Here is a 20,635-nt window from a genome sequence, read left to right as displayed (position 1 = left end):
CAGTGTGATATGACCTCCTGTGTTAACCGCGAGTCCCATTTGCTGAGGAGAAGTTGATGGAATCCTTCGTCCCACAGAAAGCCCCTTGGAAAGAAAGAGCGAGATGGTACGGCCGTGAACAGTGGACCCTCAGGGTAAAGCACGGGGTGCTCATTATAAGCCAAATGTACAACCGACTGTCCGAAGAAATATCCCATGCCACCAAGCATATTGCTTAAAGCTGCCTTGGCAAATTGTATCTGTAGCTCTTCAAACCTGAGGACATAATCACATTATACATTGGACATAAAATTGAATATTTAGCATTTGGGGTTTTATTATTATAATACATTAAGAAAAATGTCCACTTATATGCTTTTTTTTTTTTTTTTTTCAAAATGACTGAAACAATCAAGAAACAGTGAGTTACACTTTGATGAAACAAATATATGGCACCGGTTCTGAATATCATGCTGATTCTCAGTACTCTTCCGCCATTATCAGTACAGTCAAAGCTGACCAACCAGTGAAGGGATGGCTACCCTGGCCCCTGCCACTGCTATCACTGTATTGTTCCCAGATGTATCCCATTTCCAGATACTGCTTGTAAACATTATTGATGATATTAGTCCTGAGTTCTTGATAGAGGGAAGCTGCCTTTTCCTTGTATGGCCCTTCTATGGTGCCATAGTGATGCAGTGCTCTAACAGCCAGATAGTTGATGTTGATCCAAATGGGTCCTCGCCAGTAGGGGGCATCGTGTTCGGTGTTCCTCTTCATGTAGAGGGGATCTGTATGTGAGAGTGAGCGCAGACCATAGGGTGTCCAAAGGTGTTCAGGATCTTGAATGTCCCGTAAAACATGCTCTATTTTTGGCGAGTCTGGTGTCAGAATATGTAGCAAGAAAGGGAAAAGGCTAACGTAGCCTAATGCATTCACATACTGCAGCTTGGGGGCTCTGCGAACAGAGCGAACCAGTCGCGTAACTGGGAACTGATGCCGAGGTTGTCCTTGGGGCACATACACTTTCTCCTGCTGAAGTGACACAGCCTGGGTGTGATTGCCATAATCACTGAAGGCCCGCAGATTCTCGGACCAGTGCAGTTCATTTAACAGAACGTTATTGCTGAGAGTAAGATGGGTGTTCTCATACACCTGGTGGGGTTCCCCAAGTATTCGTGCCACATTTGCCATTATCCCAGAGGCCAGGGCCATCCAGCAGTACAAGTCCACATGTCTCTCATCAGCTGAGGGGTGGGAGGCCCGTGGGTAGTCATCCAGGCCAGAGGTGAGGGTCTTGGGATTCAGGAAAAGGTTGGTGTCTTTGTCCCTGCCTCGCCAGCGGTAGGAGTTGGCCATGGGTCCAGCTTGTGTGGTGTTAAACCACTCAAACCATGTCTGTATTCTTGGGTATAGCCTTCGCAGGAAAGGAAGCATGGTTTGAGAGGACAACATATGTGGCTCAGCCTCCAGTTGCTCCACTAGCTCCTGTAGGACCAGGAAAAGTGTGGGTGGGTTGGCATTTTCATTGCGCTGCACTATAAACTCAGATGGTACTTTGCTGCGTGCCTCATCATCCAAGATCTGTTCACGCGGGATCCAGCCCTCTATGTTGATAAGATCAAGCCAGTGTGATATGACCTCCTGTGTTAACCGCGAGTCCCATTTGCTGAGGAGAAGTTGATGGAATCCTTCGTCCCACAGAAAGCCCCTTGGAAAGAAAGAGCGAGATGGTACGGCCGTGAACAGTGGACCCTCAGGGTAAAGCACAGGGTGCTCATTATAAGCCGATTGTACAACCGACTGTCCGAAGAAATATCCCATGCCACCAAGCATATTGCTTAAAGCTGCCTTGGCAAATTGTATCTGCGAAACAGTGAACAATTTAGCTTGGAGGCCAAATGTACCCTCAAACTTCTCATCAAAAGCCACCTTGCGCTTCTCCAGTTCATCTGTAAGCACTGAGCCCACAAGCTGATTCGGTCGTTCATGAAAGCTTCCAGATTCAAACAAAACTTCAATCTGGAAAGGGGTTTGAACGGTCACCTGATGCAACACAAAGTCACTCTCTGTCTTGGGATCTTGCTGTTGATTCTGGTGGTTTGGGACTTTGTATGAATCAACTGCAAAATAAGATCTTCTCTCACCTTTGGGAGGACTGAAAACAAACTTATGACTTAGGCTGCTCTTCACTATATCTGTCAGCTTATCCAGGCCAGGGCTCTTAGTCTGCAAGTAATTATATCTGTGGAGAAAAGAGAAACAGTTGCTTGTTGAAATAACATATCACAGCTAACTTGAATATCCTTTTCCCTCAGACCATTCTTTTAACTTTGTAATTTCAGTGCCTTGCCACCAAAAAGCTTTTTGTATTTGAGAAACAACTGATCGAATTTCATAATGAAAAATTTTGTTAAATGTGTTGTAAGACAAATCTGCACTTTTTATATTATTATGTTAAGCTAACTCTAACCTATAGTTATTCTACAAACGTTCTTTTTTTTTTCATAATCCCCGAACCAAGACCAACAATTCTAACACTAACTAACCTAGAGATTATCCCAAATAAATAAATATTTTTTCATCCTTTCATTCTCATTTACCTTTTTGCCTATATATTTTCAATCGCTTTACACTCCTAATTCACCTACAAACAAATAACAAAAAACTAAAAGTGTATCCAATCAGAATTTATTCCTCGATGCTTACAAGCATCACAAATCAAATACCCGAAGCCAAAGCAGCGCGTGAGTCTGAGCTCCACCCTGTCAGGCCTTCAGAATTTCAACAGAATCCCTCAACAGTGCAAATGAAGGGCATCTAAAGTCAGATTGTCAGATTCATCAGATTGATTTATTTGTTCTTGGTGGGTGTGGTATTTAGGATATGTCCCAGTCCAGGCCATCTAGCTGGCCTTGAGTGATACAATCACGCTTTAAGTGATGTATGTAATTTGAAAGCGAAGAGCACGATATCTTGCTGACAAGTCGGCTGTCATCACTGCCTCATCATCATTGAGAAAGAGATCCTTATGGATTTCAAAAATTTAGATGTTCTACACATGATCATGCGATTGATTAATTAAACAGGAAAGGAGGGCTGATTTTCACTTCAAACAAATTGGTAAGTGCTTTTTGCATTGTTATAGCAACGTCAGGAGTTTTCCAAGTGTAAATTAGGCTGCTTGAACATTCAGTGTCAGATCAAGTTTTGAAAAGCAACCGTGTACCCTGGCGAAACAAAATGTATTGCAAGCAAAATTTAAATCGCAAATATTATTAGAAATCTTTATCTTGGTATTAAATCTCCTTGGTTCTGGCTTGCGTGCATGTTTTTTAAATGTCAGTTGGTATTATTAGTTGGCTGCAACGTAATGTATGATGCATATGGTGTCTTATTCATTGTGAAACGGTGTTTTTTAAATGACATGAATTGCAATGTAGGCCTAGACTTAAAATGCACGGGCCACGGCTGTAAATGTGTGTAGGTTCTTTTTAAACTATCAGCACAAAAACGTTTTAACTTGGTTCAGATATGTAAATTACCTTGCATATTTCCCACTAGCACCTTCCCCCGCCGTGGGTTTGCCGAAGGTGATCTTGAAGTTGCCAAGCTCCTCAGATGTTCCTGTAACAGAGGTCAAGCGATTTTTCTCATCTGCATGAGCCTGCAAGGAACCTTGAACATCTGTGGCAGCATAGAACATCAGCGAGATCACTGGAGCCATAGCAGCAGAGCTCTGCCAATCAGAAACAAAGAAAAGACTTGATGTGATGCTTGAGAGATTAAAATAAGATGTAAACCTAAATACACCATTTTTCTTGTGTTTATTGGAATGACAGTTTATATTGGGTATTTGTTTTAGTGATGCAAACTCATGAGGGGTGAAAAAGGTGAGACAATAGCTGGCCCACAAACATGTTTTCCAGGAATTTCTTAATTGTTTGTTTTAGAATAAGCTAAAGCACCAATGCCAGTGATTTAAAAATTTAAAGTATAGCATATTAACTGCATTATTTTGCAGAATTAGCAGCAAAAATTTGTTTCATGAATTGATTCGTTCAGTGACCCATTCTGAAGATGTCACAAGGTGGCCACAATTTAGCGTTGAATGTGCCAAGTGAGTCATTTAATGATTTTGAGTCGTTCACGACCAAAACCTACCCAGAGACTTTATAATATATAGAATATAATATATAATATATATTAACAAAGCACATCAATAATTTGCCTTCAGTTTGTGAACAGCTGAGCATGACTTTTTATCCGATAGACAACAATAATAGTCTAATAATAATGAGTTTCAATAACATCCTTACCTGCTCTTTTATTCAAATGTGCATATCTACAAATCTACTGACTTCAGTAGAACGTTTAAGCATTATAAGAACAAAGCAGATCTACTGTATCATTTTCTTACAGTATTTAAACTGCTGAGCATGGCTTTTTATCAGAAAAGACAACAAAAATAGACTAATATATATATATATATATATATATTTATTTTATATATATTATTATATATATTTTTTTTTTTTTTCTGGTCCGACCCCCTCCAAAATCACAAAAATGAGCAATTTTGGTGTCAAAACAGCAAAATTTAGTATTCACTTATCCATCCTCATCCCATGTGACTTTCTTTCCTTGGTGGAGATGTTTAGCAGAATGTTTCCTTCAGTCACTATTCACTTTCATTGCATCTTTTTTGATACACTGAAAGTGAATGCTGACTGAGGTTAAATGAATAGCTCACCCAAAAATATTTCTCTTGATATTTACTCACACTTATGCCATCTCAAACTCGTATGACTCTCTTTCTTCTGCAAAACACAAACAAAGATATTTTGATGGAGATATTAAGTGAATATATCCATACAATGCAAGTCAATGGGGATTAAATAAATAAAGGAAGCATAAAGGCAATCCATACGACTCGAGTGGTTTAATCTATGTCTTCTGAATTAAAACGATCTGTTTTGAGTGAATTGCATGTATATATTCTCATCATATCTCCTGTCATGAGAGTCATGAGAGTTTGAGACGGCATAAGGGTAAGTAATGAGATAATATACAATTTTTGGATTAACTGTTCCTTTAACGCCCTGCTTAACATCTCCTCTTGTGTTCCAGGAAATAATATATCATATAAGGATGGCTGTGACACAAGTAAACTTTAAGAGCATCATTACTCACATGTTGTTTGGCAGTGATTCTCCAGGTCCAGTCTCCCCCATGATCTCCACCCATACGCTTCACAAACTCTGTGGTCAACGTGAAATCCCGGTCATGGATCTCCTGGACTCCAAAAGAGACCCCATCGTGCATCAACCACCCATAGCCCTGCAAATTGTCCCCTTGCTCACACGTGTGCCTCAGATTTCCATCCATGTCACTGAACTGACGCATCCACATTAAGCCTAGAATTAAGTAAACACAGATTATTGTTACAACTACACAGTTTATGGCTGGAAGGCTATAGCTCTGTATAAAAAAGTCAGGCTTGTAAAAGCCTAGCATTCAAAATACTGAATAAACATGGTTAAAAAAAAAACTAAAAAAAACCTACCTGTCACAACAGATCTGGGACTTCTTGTTTTCATACCAAAGTACACCTGAGGCCGATAAGAACCCCAAAATCTCTCTGGAGACACAGCAGCACTGGAGCTATTGGTGTCCAAAACTCGTGGAGAGGGATGCAATGTCATGACCCTCCTGGCCAATGATGACCGCATATACATAGCATAGAAGAACCAGATGAGGCTAAAGATGCACAACCCGATGGATATATTGATAAACACCTTTCCGATGTCAGTTTTCTTTTTCTTCTCCCTACGTGGTGGAACCAGTGCTTTTTCTTCCTTTCTTGGAGCAGGCACTCCATCACCTGGTGCAATCCGCTTCCTCCGCCTACCCATCTTTCCTTTGACCTGACCAAGCCTGCCTGGGGATGACAGTCATTCAAATACACCTGCAAGTCACACAAAATACAAGTTTAGGCTTGTCGACACTGTGACAGCATAAGCTCACAGCATGCATTATGAAATCAATTGCTATCTGGCACATTAAAGGTGTATTAAAATACTGTATATCTACGAATTTTGACTATAATCATGTATTTATTGAAAAATAGCACAAAATGACTCTACTGATACATCTTAGGTATACTGCAAATAAATGTAGCAACTGGCTAGCTGAATGAAAAATTGAACGTACTGTATAAATGAATGAATGAAAGAGAATCAGCCCGTCGGTGTCTCTTTAACGCGTACTGTCTGCAGTGATCATTAAAAATAACTAAACAAGAACAGCGCATTGAACAAATGTGCTATAAGAAATCAATAATGATATTTTTGGGTGACGTTACCTTATGTACGTGTCAGTACTTTACTGAACATTGTTATCAGCAGAATAGACACTTCCGCATTAGCGTGAGGTTGAGATTTCGAAGCTCCAAATAACAAGCGCACGTTTTCTATTCTTCAAAGTAAAAGTCCTTCAGCAGCGCCTCTCTCTGTACAACTGTTTAATATTAAATAATATGAATAATAAATAGAAACAAAATAGTATTTGAGTGCAAAATAGCACACATTTGTAACAGTAATGGTATACAATTAATAAATCTAATATATAGCGATATGAACAATATAAAGGAATGACTGCCAAGTGTGATTAGATTTAGGTGCATTAGTAGTAAATTACACTAATAACACCGTTGTCGTATTGATAATGTAATCATGTAATCCAAAAAATTAACTAATTTGATTCCACACATAATAATATATGCAGCGGTACAATTACAATTAAGTGCTCACTTTTTGTAATCTTATTACATAACCAAAATTATATGTAATCTGTTTCTACCAATCTCTTTTTAATAAATATAGCACAAAGATTTGGGAATATATGTAGCTACACATTCATATTCCACTACATATTGTGAATATGTTACATGAAAACGGCCATTGTTGTAGCATTTTGAAATAGGTATATGTTGTTGTTTTTTATAACAGTGAAACCCATACATGAACGTACATATTATATAATGTGTTATGCATTTACCACATTGCCATATATATAATTACTACATTTTGTATTTGTGTGACTTTAAGGTGCAATATGTAACACATATACAGTACTAAAGCATACAATTATCATAATATAGACTTTAAACTTTATTACAGGCTCTAGGCCCAACAAAAGGACATACATCACAAAAAAAAGAGAGAGAGAGAAAAAAAACAAAAAATTACATAAACATATACATTACACCCTTTTTCACAAAAATCTTAAAAGGCACTCATACCAATGCTTCCATAGGTGTGATTGATATCGGACCGAGCTACACCTGGGACTTGTGAGCCTTACTATAATATAGTTTCTTGACTCATCAAGTCGACCCATAAACTTAAACATTAGGTTCCTCAAGAGGGCCTGTAAACAGCTTAGCCTCAAGTCACAAAAAAGCTTACTTGCACTGCTGCTCCTGGGCTTCTTCATAATATGTTATCAGAGATTTAGGAAACATGCCAAGTTGAAATACTGGCTTCTCCGAAAACAATGCTACAGCCAGTATATTCTACTTTGAAATGTCTGACTAATTGTGTTTTGAACTGTGTGATCCCGCCCACTGCCCAATAGTATTTCGACATCTTTGGTTGCCAGAATTGATACAAGTTAGCGGGGAAACACAGGGGATGCAGCCACAGAAGCCAGCAATACATCTAGCTAACATTGACAGAGTTAATAATCTGGTTTATAATTTGCAAACAATAAAAACATTGCAGACGTATACATTAGCTGATCAACTTACAGTATAAGGCGCGTTGCTTGCCATTGTCAGTTTGCTCGTTCCTATTGCGTGCCCTCAACCTGGCAACCCATGAGCTTCGAGTCTGGGGAGGAGGGGGCGGGAGATTCAACTCTCTCCAATATTCTGAATTTGGACTGCAGTGCCCATTTTAAACGCTTGATGTCAATGTTAATTCTGTTCTTTAATCTCTGTTTTTCCTGGACCAAAGGACCCTTTAGAGAGAAAGCATATTTATTTAAAGAAGCCACTTCTTTTCAATTGAAAGTTGCGCCCCTGCTAGGTCATAGCCACTGGAAAACTACTGGCCTTTCACCACTAGATGGCAATGCACGCAAGAGAATGGGAAAGGTACTCATGCGGTTGTACCTTAGAACCCTTTGTTTACTTTAGACATTGGTTGTGGAGCAAGGCAAGGGCCTTGAGGTGAGTAATCCAATGGGAGCAAGACATTACTGTCTCATATGTGGCTGTATGGAACACCCAATAAGAAGACATACTGTATGGCACTGCCACTTTATTTTGAATCAGAAAGTTACCTTGATAATGTAGCAATAAATAAAATTCATGCTTCCAGCTGTTAAAATTGTTGTAGTAAATAAATCCTCAATATTGCCTCAGAACAGGTTATTAAAAATGCATGCCCACAAACAAAAATCGTTTGTTGTCCCTTCAAGACAATCAATCCCAAGAATGATTAACGAAGATCCTATTATAATCAATGCTGTGCAAAGCAAAGCATGTCAAAATTCAAATTCATGTTACTTGAAGGGATTGTTCACCCCATAAATGAAAATCCTTTATGCCATCCCAGATGTGCATGACTTCCTTCTGCAGAACACAAATTATGATTTTTAGAAGAATATTTCAGCTCTGTAGGTCCATCCAAGTGAATGGGTACCAAAATTTTGACATTTCAAAAAGCACAAAGGCACCATAAAAGTAATCCATATGACTAGTGTTTTAATCCATATCTTCTTAATGGCAATTTATAAAAAATAAAAACAAAAATTAAAAAACTTAAATATTGATATGTTTCTTACCCACACCTATTATATAACTTCTGAAGACATTGATTTAACCATTGGAGTCTTACAGATTACTTTTATGCTGACATATGTGATATTTGGAGTGGCAACATATTGGCACCAATTCACTTGCATTGGATGGACCAAAAGAGCTGAGAAATGCTTCTAAATATCCTAATTTTAGTTCAGCAGATGAAAGTCATACACATCTGGGATGGCATAAGGGTGCGTAAATTATGAGAAAATGTTCATTTTTTTGGATGAACTATTCCTTTAACTCTACTGTTATATACACTGATCAGCCACAACATTAAAACCACTGACTGGTAAAGTGAATAATATTGATTATCTCATTACAATGGCACCTGCTAAGTGGTGGTATATATTAGGCAGCAAGTGAACAGTCAGTTCTTGAATTTCATGTGTTGGAAGCAGGAAAAATGGGCAAGAGTACGGATCTGTGTGAGTTTGACAAGGGCCAAATTGTGATGGCTAGACGACTAGGTCAGAGCATCTCCAAAACGGCAGGTCTTGTAGGGTGTTCCCGGTATGCAGTGGTTAGTACCTAACAAAAGTGGTCCAAGGAAGTACAACTGGTGAACTGGCGACATTGATGCGTGTGGGGAGCAAAGGCTAGCACGTCTGGTCCAATCCCACAAAAGAACTACTATAGCACAAATTACTGAAACATAATGCTGGCCATGATAGAAAGGTGACAGAACACAGTGCATCACAGCTTGCTGCGTAATCACAGGCCGGTCAAAGAGCCCATGTTGACCTCTGTCAAGTACTGAAAGTGCCTACAATGGGCACGTCATTCTGAGCATGGACAAGGGAGCAATGGAAAAAGGTGGCCAGGTCTGATGAATCACATTTTATTTTAGATCACGTGGATGGACGGGGGCATTTGCGCCGTTTACCTGGGAAAGAGATGCAGCAGGATGCACCATGGGAAGAAGGCAAGCTAGCGGAGGCAGAGTGATGCTCTGGGCAATGATCTGCTGGGAACCTTGGGTCCTGGCATTCATGTGGATGTTACTTTGACATGTACCACCTACCTAAAGAGACCTTGTACAGCCCTTCAAGGCAATGGCATTCCCTGATAGCAGTGGCCTCTTTCAGCAGGATAATGCGCCCTGCAACACTGCTATATTGTTTACAAATGGTTTGAGGAACATGACAAAGAGTTCAATGTGTTGATTTGGCCTTCCCAGATCTCAATCGGACTGAGCATATGTGATGTGCTGGACCAACAAGTCCGATCCATGGAGGCCCCAACTCGGATCTTACAGGACTGCTAACGTCTTGGTGCCAGATACCACAGGACACCTTCAGAGGTCTTTTGGAGTCCATGCCTCAACGGGTCAGACTGGTTTTGGTGGCACAAGGGGGACCTACACGATATTAGGCAGGTGGTTTTAATGTTGTGGCTGATCATTGTAAATATAGTAATTTAGTTATTTAGCTCTTCATCACATTTACTAGAGTGATTTTTGCCACTGCAGGTCTCTTCTTTAAAAAAAAAAGTTGCAATTCACTGATAAACCTCCTCTCCACTTTAGCCCCCAAATCTCATAACTTCCTCATATTCTAATAGTGGCATCATAATCTGTCAAGTGACATGTGAGAACATGTGGTATTCAGACGTTTAATGGGATGCAACTTGTTTTAACGTGGCATATTTGATTTTGAATGTGATTTCAAGACTGCAGAGAGAAAGATTTTCATTTTTATAGCTAAACAGGCCATTGTCTAGTATATTTCATTGCATGGAAAAGCAGAGCAAGAACATTATTCAGAATATCCCCTTTGTGTTCCACAAAACACAGATTTGTGACTTGAGTGTGAGTAAATTATGAAACTTAAAATTTTGGGGTGAACAATCCCTTTAATAGCTTTTTACCTTTAAGTTACACTCTTGCACTTAATTTCTTTTTATTTTGTCCAGATAGTACAGGGATGAAATTACTGGGCAGGTGTGAATACTCTAGTTGAAATAAAAATGTTTCTTAGTGTTATCAAGAGTATATTGCACCACTAAATATCAGGCTAAGAACACTTAAGAAGAATGCTATGTAAATTGCCATAAGGGTCCAGGAGAGTAAAAGAGTTTTAATGTGGAATTTTATTGTTCTCTTCAATCTATACAAATTGTTCTACTTTTGCAGCATACATACTGTAAGTCTACTGATAAATAGACCTGGTGAGACTTTTCAACCTGTTGAACAAAGCCTACATCTGTCCAGAAAGATTTACTGTAGCTGAGACATACAGTTTCTCTGTTGGTGTTTCACCAAGCTGTACTTATACGCAAACATCTTTCCACAGAGTTCACAACCAAAAGGCTTCTCACGTGTGTGGATCTTCATATGCGTTTTGAGGTTAGATGACTGGTTGAACATTTTTCCACACTGGCTACAACTGTAAGGTTTTTCACCCGTGTGAACATTCACATGCTTCTTGAGGTTACTTGGATCGGAAAATTGCTTGCCACAATGCTGGCATCTGAAGGGTTTCTCTTCCATATGAATGCTTTGATGTCTTTTGAGCCTAGACGGGTGAATGAATCTTTTACCACAGAGTGTGCAGCTGTGAAGCCTCTCCCTGGCATGAAGCTTCTGGTGCAAGAGCAGAGTGTTAGGTTGAGAGAAAGCTTTTCCGCAATGTTTGCACATAAACTTGTCTTTCCTGTGCATATGAGGAGTGTCTGATTGTTTGAAAGAATAGCAAGGTGTATATGGGGATAACTCAGACTGAGAAATTGCTGCTTTCTCAGGCCCAGCGGCATCATCACGATGTAGTACATGGCCATCCACATCAGGCACAGACAAGCCATTAGAGTCTATTTGGGTTGCATAGGAACACATAGGATCGGCACTCCCTCTGTACATGAAGTATTGATTTACAGACGGCTCGGTATGGCATTCAGCTTCAGTGTATGAGGGATTATTTGTGGTCGCTTCAAATCTCCTGGAATCCAATGAGGCATAGGTGACAGACTGCAGGTTAGTCTGTGCCTCTCCATCAGACTGTCTTTCCATTCTTGATTCATCTATTTTGAAATACAGTATAACATGGTTAAACTGCACAAATAAAGCATGTAAATATCTATTACTTATGTCACCCGCAAATAGGACCACAACATGGATGTGATATCTGCTTGTAGACACTGGATGGCTGGATCTATAGATTAATATGTAAAACAGACACATCATGTCTGATAACCACTGAAAGAAGTCAATGAATAAGCAAAATACAATTTTGTAATTACCATTAAGTATATGTGTGTCTTCATCTGTAACATTCATCTCTGGGTTTTCATCCTTAAGGAGATCAGGTTTCATGTCATTGGACTGATAGAGGAACAAATCATTGATTGTTAATAATAAACTTTTGAAGTGGAGACATAGTGTATTATCAATGCATTGCACACGCTGTTCACAGAGCTTGTGTTGTAAAATCTGAAATTTGTTCAGTGTTGGATAAACACTTACCAGGTTAACTGTTGGATAAAAATAGGGAATGTTTCACAGACTTGTCCTTACAGGTTTTAGATTAAACAGCAAATAAGTATCTTTACTGGTTGTGTTTTATCTAATAACAGACTATACTACCTTGTGTTGTGGTCTATGAATAAGTGAAAGTGAAAATACCCATTGTATTAGAACAAAATCCATATTTTTGTTGATCCTTTAACTTATATTACTTTATTTTAGTAAACTGCATATGTATATGGGCCATTAGCATACCAGTCTCAATACATTTAACCCTTAAATGCATGGGTGTTTTGCTAAACATTATTATATAGGGTCTTTAGCGACCCGGCAAGTATATCTATCACAAATGGATCTACAAAATGTCCAGATAGTGTTAAATGTTCAAAACATTTTCAAGATAATTAAAAAAATAATAGAATTTAATATATTTAAGTTGGGATATATTTCATATATCAAAGAGATGATGCAACAAATCTAGATCAGTAGATTACGTCCTCACTGAAACTGCATGAGTTGCAACTGGCTGTGAGCTACACATAACACATCAGAAAGACATAAGCTACACATTCGTATTTTCTCAGGCACTTTTTGAGTCTAAATAGATGCAGAATTAACATAATTTCAATAGTACACCCAAATGAAAACAGCCAAATCATACTGATTACGTGTTACACTTGCTATAGTTTATTTCCATGTTGCTTCTACATCAAATAGCAATTTCAAATGTAAATTCAATCACTGAAACATCAGCCGCACCTTGAATAAGAAATAGCATGTACGTATATTAAAATGTATGTATACACGCATATGAAATACTGATAATTAACCATTGGCACATAGAAAATCAACCTGACATTGTAGTCATTTGTATTAATAAAGTACTGCATGAATATAGTACTCTGATATACTGAAATGTAAGTACTGCAATAGTAAACTTGTATACAGTAGATATGATATAATTGTAAAAATATGATTTCTGTAAGTGCAAAAAAAACAAAAGGCGAAAATATTACATACAGTATCTGGGATCTTTAATGAACCTATACACTATTGGTAGTTAAGTTATAAAATGTTATTATTATTTTATTTTTGCAATTTTTAATTTGTTACACTATTCAGAAGAGAAAGGTTGAGGAATACTAAAGAGGCGTGGACATAACTTTGAAGAATGGATGAGGTGCACAGGGTGCAATGAGGTCCTGAGGTATGCATTAAAGTTCTGTGAAAAAGGCAGAAGTATGGAAACTGCTGCTGTTAGAGAAATGCAGTTTGTCATAAGCCTCTTTCACAAACAACTACAGGCATGTTTAAAAAAGTTTTTGGTTTCCTTTAGAAATGTGCAGTCTCTCATACTGACCTCTTTATGGTAGTGCTGGTCTGTATTATGGTCAGTGAAGTTATCCCTGTTGACCGTTCCAAAAAACCCTGCATTTCTGTACTGAGTGTCCTCTTTATCTACAAATGGGCGTAACAGGAAAGGTAAAAAGCAGTAATAATATTGCTTGCTCATGTCCGTCTCATTATGCTGTGGTGGAAACTGTTCTATAAAGTCAACAAATATTTGTACATTTAAAAAAAAAAAAACAATTCCTTTAATATATTTGTGAATTGTATTCCACCATATAACTGGATGTTATAGTTTTAATTTGTTTATTTAATAAACAAAATTAATGTTAATCTTCAAATTTTGTCTCCCAACAGCATAAAAACCTGACCACTGGGTTGTTAATTTTACCTCTAAAATAAAATAATTACAAAATACATCAAAGACCCTTTTAAATACACTACACACACAATTTTTAGTAATCCTTGCTTCTCTGTCAGACTGTTTACTCCGTATGTTGTCAGTTCTCTTCTCTTTAATGATGGGAACATCTGGCTCTTCATCCCCTACAGACTGATAAAAAAAAAAAAAAAAAAGCATTTTTTTATTTTACACAATATTCAATTCAGATGTTCAGAAAATTGAAAAAAGTTATCAACTGACAAAGGTTTTGGCAGATTTTGACACAAGGAGGGAGGTTTCATCTCTGTTCAATGGCCATGCAGACAAAGTTATGAGACAGTAACCTGACATTTTTTATTTTATTATTATCATTATTTAGTTGTTTATCCTACAAAGAAAAAAGACAATGTGTCGGTAAAAAGATAAAATGTAGGTTATTTTAAGGTAAGCAAGCCAACTATAGAGATAGATTCCTATTGGGGTAGAATAATGACAAAGAAGATGAAATCTGCAAGACTAACAAATATTCGGGGTTCAATACAAGTTAAGCTCAATCAACAGCATTTATGGCATATGTTGATTATCACGAAAAATAATTTCAACTCGTCCCTCCTTTTCTCAAAAAACAAAACAAAAAAAAAAGTAAATAGGGACAATTCTTAGAGGGTTTAAAGACAGAAATGTGAAGCTTATATTTTTATGAAAGCACTAACATTACAAAGTTGTACAAATCTTGTATTTTAGGGTTTACAGCATTGTTGTCATGCAACAAAAGTTGCAAAATCAGAAATAACTTTACAAAGAAAAGGTTAGCAAGTGATTTTATCACACTAAAATCGTGTTAACAAGCATACTGTTTTCATCTTGTGGCTATAATTTTGAAACAGTGAGTATTTTAACATTTACAGTTTGGCTCCATTTACTTCCATTTTAAGTGTCTCACTATAAACCAGATTTGGACTTTTTTTAAAGAAAAGGACTAATCGAAATTATTATTATTTCGTAATTAACATTGCCACAAATGCTGTCGATTGAGCTAACTTTTTTTAACCCGGAATATTCCATTAATTGGAATGTAAAATCAACGTTAGTCATGCATTCACTTAATATGAAAACCCTTAGAGGAAATAATTTTTTCTAAAATAGCTTTGCGTACCATTGCAAAACATTTTGCGTTCCCTAGCAACAGTTTTGTGTTCCCTTGCAATAAATTTACAATGGTTTTACTGCAGTAACCATATTTTAACCAAGATATTTGTAGTGAAACCATAGTAATTATACAGGGAAACTAAAATAACTGTTAAAAAAAAATCATTATTTTGTGACTACTAGGTTTTACAATAAATACCAGAGTTTAGCCATGGTATGAGTTTTACTCCACGAAAACTGAGCTATTTGAAAACACATTCAAAAGGTGAATAAATTTGAAAACACCGTTTTCACGTTTTAGTGTGGACTGAAAACGGATATATCTGAAAATGGTGTATTTGTTGTCATGTGATATAGTCATGTGATCTATCCAACCAAAAGAATCATGATGGCGGCCCGTGTTATAGCGGTGCTGTTGTACTTGATACTCACTTTGATAGCATTGTTACAAAATAAATGTTACTTTCTACAACCATCACATTGCGTTCCTTAAGAGGGGAAGGGAAGTTTATTCGGAATTGGTGTCCAGCAACGGAAGAAGAGGACAATTGCATTTCGGACCATACGTGCAACAGGGATTTTCCGTATGCGCAGTAACATGATTTAAGCGTTTTCATACGTTTCAGTGTGGACAAGCAACTTTTCGAAAATGCTTGAAAACGCTAATGTGGACAGAGCGCGTTTTGAAAGGAAAAAGCCATTTTCAAATGTATCCGGATAAATGTAGATGTAGCCTTAATTTAATCATTTTAATCCATGACTTCCAATATGCATATTGGCATTATATTCATGATCTTAGCCAGAGGGGAACTGGCTCCCACAGTGAGCCTGGTTTCTCCCAAGGTTATTTTTCTCCATTAACCAACATTATATGGAGTTTTTTGTTCCATGCCACAGTCGCTTTCGGCGTGCTCACTGGGTTTCTAAATAGAAGTATTATTTAATAATGTATTTTTATACACAATTTACAATCATATTTAATCAAACTACACAATGATGACTCGAAGACTTTATAGATATTCCAGTTCCATTCTCTGTTAATGCATGATTTTCTATAAAGCTGCTTTGAATCGATATGTAATGTGAAAAGTGCTTTACAAATAACAATGAGTTGATTTGAACTACTGACCCCGTCAAGTGTTGCAGGTTGAAGTGAGCCCTCTCCCGATCCGTAGCCATCACTCCGCTCATTATACAGTGAAACCACTTTCACTCTCACGATTCGCTCTGAGAAAGCATAGACATCTTTTTAATAATAATATTAATAACGAAAGATGAATTTTAATACTGTAATTTTAAACTGTCATTAATTGACTAATGGCATCACACATTTTTGTTTTACCTGGTAATTTGTCGTGAACGCTAGTTGTCCTCACGTCAGTCGACGCGCACTTCAGTTTATGCGCTCTTCGAAAAAACGATTCCCGGATTTCTATCATTTTCAATTTATTTTTGAGGAAGCTATTCTCCTTTTGCCTTTGGGATATTTCGAGCTGTAATTCGGCAAAGCTGCCCTCGACAAGTCTGCAGATTTCTGATACAGCGGCGTTTGCGAGCACTTCCATGACTGAGGCGATTTGTGTTTGTAACGTTATAACACTGGCCATCGCGCTGAAGTCTACAGGCACTACAATCACCTCGCCTGATATTACTGAGGCAGCTCATAACAATTCATATTTTCAAATTAGTGAAAAAGTCGAAAACAACGCATTGATAACATCCGCTTGAGCTTTTTAAAATAAAAGCTCCTCGTCTTAATGTTTAAAGGGTTCATGAAATCGCTCGACGAGCTGTCTAAATTTCTGAGTTGTGCTGCCATTTTTTAATTATTATTTTGTTTCACCAAAAAGACTGTAATGTGAAAAATGACATATTCATGAAATTTCATATAAAGATCAGTAGGGTCATTATACGAAAACGTGCCAAAAAAGTCAAACTATCATAAAAAAAACATATACTTGTATAAAGCCTTAAGTGTCAGTTCATTAGTCATGAATGGATTTTATTCTTAACATGTCAAATTGTGAGAAAAAAAATACACAATTTAGTCGGGTCCCTAGGTTCTCGTCAACCCTGTTACTTTTTATGAAAACACCTCTTTAAATATAATGGACTGTTCCAAAAGTTGCATCAGTTCCAGGAAGTGACATCATCTGCCTTGCATGAAGTTGATGGTAGAAGACAAGTTAGTGTTCGCTTCTTTTTATGAATTTTATTTGAGTTTATGTAATGTCTGAAAGACGGGGACACGCTCATTGTGTCAGCCCTGTTACCAGAAAAGCATACGTTAAAAAGTTATTTGTACATATTTAAAAATGTACATATATAACAACATTTAAGCCTCTCATTAAGGCACATAATGTGGTGTCATTACCTATACCTCATGGCTAGTAATAGCCGCCAAAAACATTTTTCGTCAACCCTGTTACCGTCAACCCTGTTACCATTCCAGGGTAACAGGGTTGACGAAAGTATGATTTTGTGTCTTACCCATGTTGTATACCCAAGAAGGGTTAAATCAAGGGCAACTGGACTTGGTACTTCCATATTTGAAGATGTTTTGCCTCTCATCCAAGAGGTTTCTTCAGTTCTAAATGACTGATGGGGAGTGCCAAGTGTACCTATTAAGCCCACCAAAATCTAAGTCTAGGTTTTTTTCATAGATATTGACATAGTTTATAAGAAAAATCATTTGTTAAAATGCAAGATTTACCTCTCATTTGAAAATGTATTAATTAGTTAATGTACAATTTAGAATATAAAATTAAGATAATTTAGGAATAAAGTCAGAAGTCTGGCATGGGCTTAATTGGTACTTTGGCACCATTTCAGCCCGCATGTGTTCCAAATAAGCCCACATCCTCATTGATTCACAAAATGTACAAATTTATTGATTTAGTACTTTTTATTGTGCCCACATTGAGAAATGTTACGTTTTTTTATTCAAGCTTAGCTTGTATTGGCTATAATTTGCATGCGTTTTCTGGCACTGTACCATTTAAGCCCATCTTTAAAACAAAAGTTAATTTATGAAAATAATCTTCTCTACAAAACAAGTTATGATGTATTTATTTGTAAATGAATGTAAAATGAATCACAAAACATTTAGTGTTTGCAGTTCACATGCTTAATTCTTTGGCAGTCCATCTTTCTGTAAGGCTAATGGTTTGACCTAGAGATTAGCTTTGAAGCAACCTAATAAAACTCATCTTTCCATTTAAAGGAAAATGATATAATGATAAAGTATTATTTGTTCATACACAAAAAACAATATATTTAACTCTTATTTGACATAATATCAATGTAGTTACCAAAGAAATGGCTGAAAATTGCAGAAATGTGTTGATTTCTGAAGGGTCCTGAAACACCAAAGTTTTGAGGTGACTTTGTGTGAGGTCCCCTGATACAGCATGCACATGGGTGGGGCTAACTCAACATTGCCAAATGTGATTGGTATGCAATAAAAAATGCAAGGTAAGTAACAAATCACTGGATTGGTTAAAACAATGAGCAGCATAAAATATTATTTTCTCTTTTTTTAATTTGACTTCAGAGTTGAAAATGGGCTTAAAGGGTACATGGGCTTAATGGGTACACTTGCCCTAACTTCTGTGGGGTTGTCACCCCTGAGCCAACCCTTCTTGGATAACTATGACCTGGATGACTGAGAATTTTCACAGACGTACTTTTCTTACTAATATTATTCACATAATATACATGTTTTTACAGTTTTCATCCCTAAAAATCATGTTTTTTATTTATTCTACTGATAGGTAGGTTAAAATGTGTTGAGGTTACTGATCTATACTGATACACACAAGTGCATTGGGTTTTATAAATGTGCTTTATAAACCAAAAGTCATTATTATTTTTATTATGAGAAGTCAATAAATGAACAAGGTTGCTGTTAAAGACATAAGATTTTTCACCAGTTTACTTCCTCCATGTTACAACACACTCACCAAATGCCTACATAATCATTATATGATCTGCATTTTGTTTTTTATACTTTTTTATAGTGGCCTTTAGTAAGTGATCGTTAGTGGTTTTTGCTTATTCTGTTAAGGCCAAACATGTTCAATTGATCATTTAATTGCAATGTAATTGTTTTAATAAAACAATTGGTTTACATTTACATCTGCAGAATCATCATAATTTTTCATAATTTTTATGCTAAAATATCTCAAAAGAGCTGTCTCCAAAATATGCTGATTAGTCATGTTGAATTAAAGGTTTATGAATGTCCAATTAAGACTCCATTACACCCATAACTGTTACTCAAACAAGCAGTATAACCAATACGGTAACTGTTGTCAACCCTGTTACTGATGTGTCAACCCTGTTACTTGTATAATATTCTAATATCATTTAAAAAATGAAAATAAATCAACTAATGGTATATGTTTAGTAAGAGAGGCTAATAATCCACTCAAAGTTTCAATATTCTCAATTCACAAACACTCTTAATGTAACGGGGGGGGGTATTTTTCACAGTATATCATATTTGAACTATACATGTATTTAAAAACTTTTCAAAAAGTAAATAATATGTCGGTAACAGGGTTGACCAAACACACACATTTACGTTGGTTATATGAAAAAAGTTAAAAAAAATAAGATAGCCTGAGATGGCACGGCACATTTTCCTGAGAGGTAAGGATCTACTTCATCCAAAAGGGGCTTAAAGATTTTCAAAACAGTACTTTGAAAATCAAACATTAAAAGTGGGAAATGGCACTGTAAAACAGTTAAAGGATGGGCAAGGAGGAGGCGAGAACCGGCTTGTCAATATAAATTATATTTAATGAAAACTTAAAGCAAAAGCATATACAAACACACATGACGGACATGCCCGTAATTCTCTCTCTCTCTCGAACCATCGTCACCGGCCACCTTTATCCCTCGCGCGCCTCATCAGGCCGATTGGGGACCGGGCGTACGATATTCCGACCCGGCCCCTTCCGCTCCACAGGCACGTTTTCGTATAATGACCCAGTACAGTAATAACAAAATACACTTTATTTCATAGACCACATTCCCAGAGAGTGTTTGGCCTGTTTCTGCTTAATTTAGCAGCGTGAATCTAGCAACAAATTTTTTACTTTCAAATAGTGGCAGATATTATTTGCACCATATTTAAATAATAACATACATTATATGGGCATCACTGCAGTGTGTTTGTTGTGTTTATTTGGAGTCCCACAGACACACTACACCCTAGCCCTAACCTTAACCTTGGAAAAAAATAGCCTTGGTTTTACTACAGTAACCATAGTTTCGCCATGGTATATTATTACCAATTTACAGTAACCACAATATTAACCATGGTTACTATATTACAACAATATTACTGTATGAACACCATGGTTAACTGCATTAAACTATGGTTTCATTTAAACCATTATTTAAACCATGCTGTGATAGGGTTTCTTATACAGCTGCTGAGGAA

At 37.0% G+C, this 20,635-nt stretch overlaps 2 protein-coding genes across 4 annotated transcripts; both read right to left on the bottom strand.

Moving 5' to 3' along the window:
• Positions 1 to 296: 296 nt before the first annotated feature.
• On the bottom strand, positions 297 to 7,973 carry LOC127651666 (mannosyl-oligosaccharide glucosidase-like). 3 transcript variants are annotated; one of them, XM_052137614.1, is made up of 5 exons: positions 7,790 to 7,973; positions 5,546 to 5,947; positions 5,173 to 5,396; positions 3,525 to 3,718; positions 297 to 2,224 (listed from the first exon to the last, which is right to left on the bottom strand). In XM_052137614.1, the coding sequence occupies exons 2-5, from the start codon at positions 5,892 to 5,894 to the stop codon at positions 460 to 462; spliced, it is 2,532 nt and encodes an 843-aa protein (XP_051993574.1). In that variant the 5' UTR covers positions 5,895 to 5,947; positions 7,790 to 7,973; the 3' UTR covers positions 297 to 459. The 3 variants fall into 3 exon arrangements, with proteins under 3 accessions (XP_051993574.1, XP_051993575.1, XP_051993576.1); XM_052137615.1 differs by lacking the exon at positions 7,790 to 7,973 and adding an exon at positions 6,344 to 6,420; XM_052137616.1 differs by lacking the exon at positions 7,790 to 7,973 and adding an exon at positions 6,193 to 6,289.
• Positions 7,974 to 10,921: 2,948 nt separating this feature from the next.
• Positions 10,922 to 16,868, bottom strand: LOC127651820 (zinc finger protein 251-like). The gene is made up of 6 exons (XM_052137844.1): positions 16,529 to 16,868; positions 16,316 to 16,413; positions 14,106 to 14,208; positions 13,669 to 13,766; positions 12,086 to 12,167; positions 10,922 to 11,866 (listed from the first exon to the last, which is right to left on the bottom strand). The coding sequence occupies exons 1-6, from the start codon at positions 16,791 to 16,793 to the stop codon at positions 11,067 to 11,069; spliced, it is 1,446 nt and encodes a 481-aa protein (XP_051993804.1). The 5' UTR covers positions 16,794 to 16,868; the 3' UTR covers positions 10,922 to 11,066.
• Between the last annotated feature and the right edge of the window lie 3,767 nt (positions 16,869 to 20,635).

Source organism: Xyrauchen texanus, chromosome 11 (assembly GCF_025860055.1).
Source record: "Xyrauchen texanus isolate HMW12.3.18 chromosome 11, RBS_HiC_50CHRs, whole genome shotgun sequence".
In the NCBI taxonomy this organism is placed as follows: Eukaryota; Metazoa; Chordata; class Actinopteri; order Cypriniformes; family Catostomidae; genus Xyrauchen; species Xyrauchen texanus.
The sequence above is the reverse complement of the archived record's forward strand: the minus strand, read 5'-3'. Positions and strand labels throughout refer to the sequence as shown.